The sequence below is a fragment of the Trichoplax adhaerens genome, genomic scaffold (genome assembly GCF_000150275.1).
Source record: "Trichoplax adhaerens TRIADscaffold_7 genomic scaffold, whole genome shotgun sequence".
NCBI classification, from domain to species: Eukaryota; Metazoa; Placozoa; class Uniplacotomia; order Trichoplacea; family Trichoplacidae; genus Trichoplax; species Trichoplax adhaerens.
Window position 1 is genome coordinate 1,980,146 of NW_002060949.1, and position 5,725 is coordinate 1,985,870.

General features: G+C 32.6%; 2 protein-coding genes across 2 annotated transcripts; both read right to left on the minus strand.

The window, feature by feature from the left end:
* Positions 1-2,247, minus strand: TRIADDRAFT_57995 (uncharacterized protein; the record flags this gene model as incomplete). The annotated part of the gene is made up of 3 exons (XM_002114276.1): positions 1-138; positions 847-985; positions 2,216-2,247. 3 exons carry the CDS (start codon positions 2,245-2,247, stop codon positions 1-3), a joined length of 309 nt encoding a protein of 102 aa, XP_002114312.1.
* A 2,662-nt stretch (positions 2,248-4,909) lies between these two features.
* Positions 4,910-5,725, minus strand: TRIADDRAFT_28106 (uncharacterized protein; the record flags this gene model as incomplete). The annotated part of the gene is made up of 1 exon (XM_002114277.1): positions 4,910-5,725. A coding segment is annotated over one exon (816 nt), but the record flags the coding sequence as incomplete, so codon positions are not given.

Sequence of the window (5,725 nt, forward strand, 5' to 3'; positions counted from 1 at the left end):
TTACAGCGACACGTATCGTCCCATTCCAAATGCTCCTTGGCCAAGTTTTTCAACTAGCTTAATAGATTTGTGAGAGATTTCCCAAGATTTAAAGTTAGGATTCTCAGGAATAGGAGGTAGAATAAGGATTTTCCTTCTCTGTAAAGTAAATATTGCATGGCATGATCTTATTGCTTTTTATATAACCCTATCAAGTAAGAAATGTTAGCAGTACATTTATCGGTGATATGTGTTACGGATTTATGTTACGTCTTTACTAGCGCGTTCTATTATCTTATTGTATGATTCTTTGCATTTATTCTATTGGTGACTGTACGGTAAGAGTTTGGTTAGGTATCAGATAAGCATAGGTATAAGAGGTTGAAAGAATCAATAAAGGGAGAGATTCACGTGAAAATATAATTGCTAGTCTCGCTCCAGTTATCTCAGAGTTTAGAAGTATTTGCACGCTACGATCTAACAATATGTATGGCAGTATTTTCTTTCTGCAGATAGCTTATGTAGTATTTGGTTGCAATATTTCGTACATAATCGAAGCATGCTCATTTACTGCGATATATTTACCTACCTACCTTCGCGCGTGAAATGATGGATGATTATTAAAGTTTAATAAGATTGATATAATGAAATTGTGCAATAGATTATCAATATTGTCACTGGATAATGTTATAAGATATTATGCAGGAGAATCAACGAAGTATAACGACATAGAGAATTTAATAATTACTGGGAGTTAGTTACCTTAGTTTACGCATATATGAATTATGTAATGGAATATATTAATAAATTATAATTTTGACATCTATCCTATTTATCTTAAGTGTTTCACTTTTAAAATAAACTCACCGACCCACAAGATCGACTTAATGTTGTACATAAACTGCCATATTCAACTGAGTGATGTTTGACCAACTCATGTAGCGACGGAAAGAGTTTGGTACTGCTGATGTAGTATTTTTCATTCGCCTTTTTAATTCTATAATGCCTGACAGAATTTTCAAAGTATACAGCAAGGTTATAGTTTAGCGGTCTTGCTTCACTCAGATGAATAAGAAATGTCCCGTTAACATCTGGTCCTTCAGTTCAATATATTTGACTTGCTCTCGTTTGATACTGCCAAAATACCATCTAGCAATATATTTACGAAAGAAAAGAATCTCAAATTATATCGGATAATATAATCTTACATCAAAATGAAAATTTGCCTATCATCATATATAAAGGTAGATCATTATACACGTATAAGAAATTTCTAGTAGTCCACGAATTAAATCATTTTAGTAATTGAGAAGTAAAGGACAAAATTTTAAATTGGTATTAGTGAATATTAACTTTCAATAAGTGATTTGCCAACCCTTTATTTGTTGATCGCTAAATGACATCTAAATTCCTATTTCATAAACTACGCCGGAAATCTCCTTTTGTACGTAATAACAGAACTTTGTTACTACAATTCCAGTTTATGATTTTTTTATGTACTATACTAGATAGGTGGATTAGTTTAATGTGGGCATTCTAAGTTATATCCCCAAATTTCATACGTTACAAGTAAATAAAATATAATCTAATCTATGGATTAAAAACACGATTCTTTTCTCTTTGTCTATAACTGATTATACCCGTATCGTGATACGTCATACCAGTATATAGTTATCTTCGTAAGTGAACCTTTAATAAAATCATTAATTTGATTGCTTGTTATACGCGTAATATCTTCGACTTTTAATGCAAGCAATCCGCATAATAATGATAATTTAAAAGACGCGTCTTCTCTATTTATCAAAGTCACTAAGCAGACCAATAAAATAAATTGATTTATGGTGTTGATTATGGTATCGCTGCGTATACTTTTTATAAGGATGTTCCACGAGATTGTAACGTATAACCACAAATGATGCTCATAAATAAGAACAAGTATTTATTTTTCACGCAGGAACTACATGAGCGAAATCAGTGCTCTTTCAGACACTGCTGACGCCTTTAGGCTTTGTCCAACTAACTTGTAGTTCATCTAATGATCAGACTGTCAATAGGAATAACTATCACTTGAAATGGTGGAATAAAAAAATAATTTAATTCACTCATGACAAAATTACGGACCTTATTATTGTGTGTACCTCTAACAAAAATGACAATAGCATATCTAAAACCCAAGTTTCTAATAAGAATATATATATATTTATAATTAATCCGCGTTAATTTGCCTTGTTCTTACCTGATTTGTGTTACAGACTTAGATTGAGACATCAATATCAAGTAACGTGGACGGCGAAAACATTAACTTTAATAAAATAGTACGTAATATAATATTGAAAGTAATTTAGTTTAGCATTATTTGTTTGTTTATTTTAAGGCCGATTGACTTTAAGTCACCGATTAAAAGGGTGAATTCTGCTTTTAAATATTAATTTTTCATGTAAATTTAAATAAACTTTGCCGGCACTTGGTGAATCTTAACGTAGGCTTAAGCTTAACGGCCTAGCAAATAAAGTGGTTGACCCTCCCAGCTTTGCTTACTAAATAGCCGTACCCCCTAGTAATAGCCATTATTGCGAAATTACTGTATTTCAGTTAATCGTGTATGTACAATACAGAACAGTGAATAGTTTATGAAATTCATCTCGATTTTACATCACAACATAGAACTGAATGAAGTATAGTTCATAATTTTGGCAAATTTACACCAAGTGCGCATAAGATTTACAGTAAAGAATTTGCAATCGAGAAAATTTCGTCGTAAGAGTAGAATTCTTTACATACAAATGGCACGACATGGGTTGGCCGATGAGTCATTCGACCCGAACGCACAATGCTGCGGTTTTAAGTAATTGTCAGAATATTGCGGAGGATCAAGTCATAGCATCTATATTACAAGATCACCCGTTCGGTATACGCGTTTGAAATTTACGTGGTAGGGTAATTTACTCTTGATTCAGTATATTACACAAATCGATAATCACGATTTTATAATCTGTTCGAGGTAAATTCTATTCCTTTGAAAACGTGGTGAATAAACTGCAGTTTACTGTATACATTCAAAATTAGTAATAATTTCATCTCGCAGCAATCATAACTTTCCAATATTTAACGTTTTGCTTCTTGCAAAAGTAACCAGTACAATTTCAATAACATGAGTAGCAATTTTGCCATGGTAATGTGATTACATATGGTAGGATCTAAGAGCTTTAAAGGTACGGTGATATTATTATACAGATACATATGCATCCATTTGTATCACTTCCTTCTCCATATGTTATCTAAGACCAGGGACTTTTCTCTTAGAAATCCTTGCTAAGATATATAACTATGTGCTATCCTAGCGTCGAGAGATCGGTACCTTTCGAATCCAATATTTGTAGCGAGGAAAGTGACAAAATAAGTATACGCACTGTATTGATCTCAGGTAAACGATCATTGTCGTAATACAGTGTATACCGTAGTTTAGGGGAATTCGCTAGCGAAGTTGCTAAAATTAAATTATAGGTGGTACTTTCTAGGAACTTAATGCTCTGTAGAGTTTTTAAGTTTGGGTTATATTTACGGACATGGAAATTATTCATCAACATCGTATTAGAATACGCCGGGACTGGTGTTGTTTCCGTACGATTCTTTTCCAAGATCTATGCAAATCTTGTACTCTCGTATAGTAAATACAGAGTAGTCATGTAATTTATAATTTCCATCTACATGTTAAAAAGTAAATTACACTTTCTTATAAATCCCCTGAGCGAAAAAGAACTTATTCGTAGTTTATTATTCGGACCATTAAAATTATTATATTCACACAATTTTCTTAGATAGGTTATCACAAATTCTTTTTTGAAACATGATTTGCTTATGTATTATACAGTAGCCTGTTAAGGTACGTTAATCTTTGTTACAGATATGTGAACCTTAAGCTTTAGGATAAGCACATTTTATCAAGAAAGATTCTAGAGAATTATAATTAATTAGTATAAAGTTGGCATTAATAGACTGTCGCAAGTTAAATAGCCAGACAAGGTCAAGAAAGAGTTTCAAGCAGTATCGGTGCTACCTCAGACAGTAGCAAATTAATAATAATAACGTATTAATGGCTATAATGCTATAAACAGAAGCAATATCTTATGTCTTATACTACAACATCTTCTGTAGCCTTCTACGGATATGTAATTTAGGATTTAAAATATCGCATCAACCCAAAATTTTGTTACGGTAAGAGGAATTACATTGGATCTAATGAAACATATTGAAATCTGATGATGAAAGATGTTACATACTAAATGAAAGCAAATGAAATGTCTCATCAGCAGTAAATTGTTACGATTAAATCACTAGAAGAGTATATAGTACACGAATATAGATATCTTTCGAAACCAAAAAACCTATCCTACTGTCGGATTGGTCATTATTACTGAATATTCATAAACCTATGAAAGTAGCTGCTATAATACATCAGAACAAATTGTACATTTTAAAACAAATCAAGTAAGTAACAGTCACAATGAATGATGATTACTTGCATTATCACACATACCCGTACATTCAGAAAGATTCTTAAAGAAACACCTGTTACGCGTTAAAAATAATAAATACAATAACTGTAACAGTTTATCAATGCTATCAAATTAAGCAGGCGAAATGTAGTCAAACAATATTATCAATTAAATGTTGCCCATTTTTGATCAGCAGAAATATTGGACCTAGCTATATCAACATCAATTTCATAATCTTATTAAAACATTTTAGCATAATGGCTACAGTATCGTACAGTAAGGCAAGTTTTATTAAAAATTTTTCAAGTTATACAGTGGAAACTTCTTTAGTACAATAAAAAATTGATTTGAAATCTTACTGGACAGCTTCGAATTTCTTTTAAAGTTACATCAAGAAAAATTAGATACTTTATATCGTCATATAAATTTCTAGATTACTGATCCTCCAAGTAACTATCTTTATCTTCGAAAAAATGCTCTAAACTTGATTGCAATGCCTGAAATGTTAACCGCTGTTCTGGATCTTTTTGCCAGCATTCCAACATTAAATTATAATAATGCTCAGGACAATTGCTAGGACATTCCAACCTGTAACCACACTGTATTTTACTGATTACCTCTTGACCTTTCATACCGATATACGGTTGGCCACCATATGTGATAACTTCGTACATTAGTATACCAAATGACCACACGTCAGACTTGATACTAAATTTACTGTATATTAAGGCTTCAGGAGCCGTCCACTTGATGGGTAGTTTCGTGCTCGCTTCCGGTTTGCTAGCATATAAGTCGTCACGAGCTAAACCAAAGTCGGCTACTTTGCATTCCAAATTTTCTCCTACTAATACATTACGAGCAGCCAAATCACGGTGTATATATTTTTGAGTTTCTAAATATGCCATACCGTACGCAACTTGCGCTGTTATATTGATCAATTGAGGGAGCTGTAGTTTATGTCCTCTATCTTTATCACGCAAATAGTCTAATAAGCTGCCATTTTCCATTAATTCTGTAATGATATAGATAGGTTCGCTTTTACATATTGCATATAATTGAATTAGTTTAGGGTGCCTTAACTTCTTCATAATAGCAGCTTCTTTGAGAAATTCTATTCCTGACATGGTACCCTGTTTCATTGTTTTGACAGCGACGGGTGTTGTATTATTCCAAAGGCCGCGGTATACCTCACCAAATGCTCCTTGACCAAGCTTCTCAATTAATTTAATAGATGTACGCGAAATTTCCCA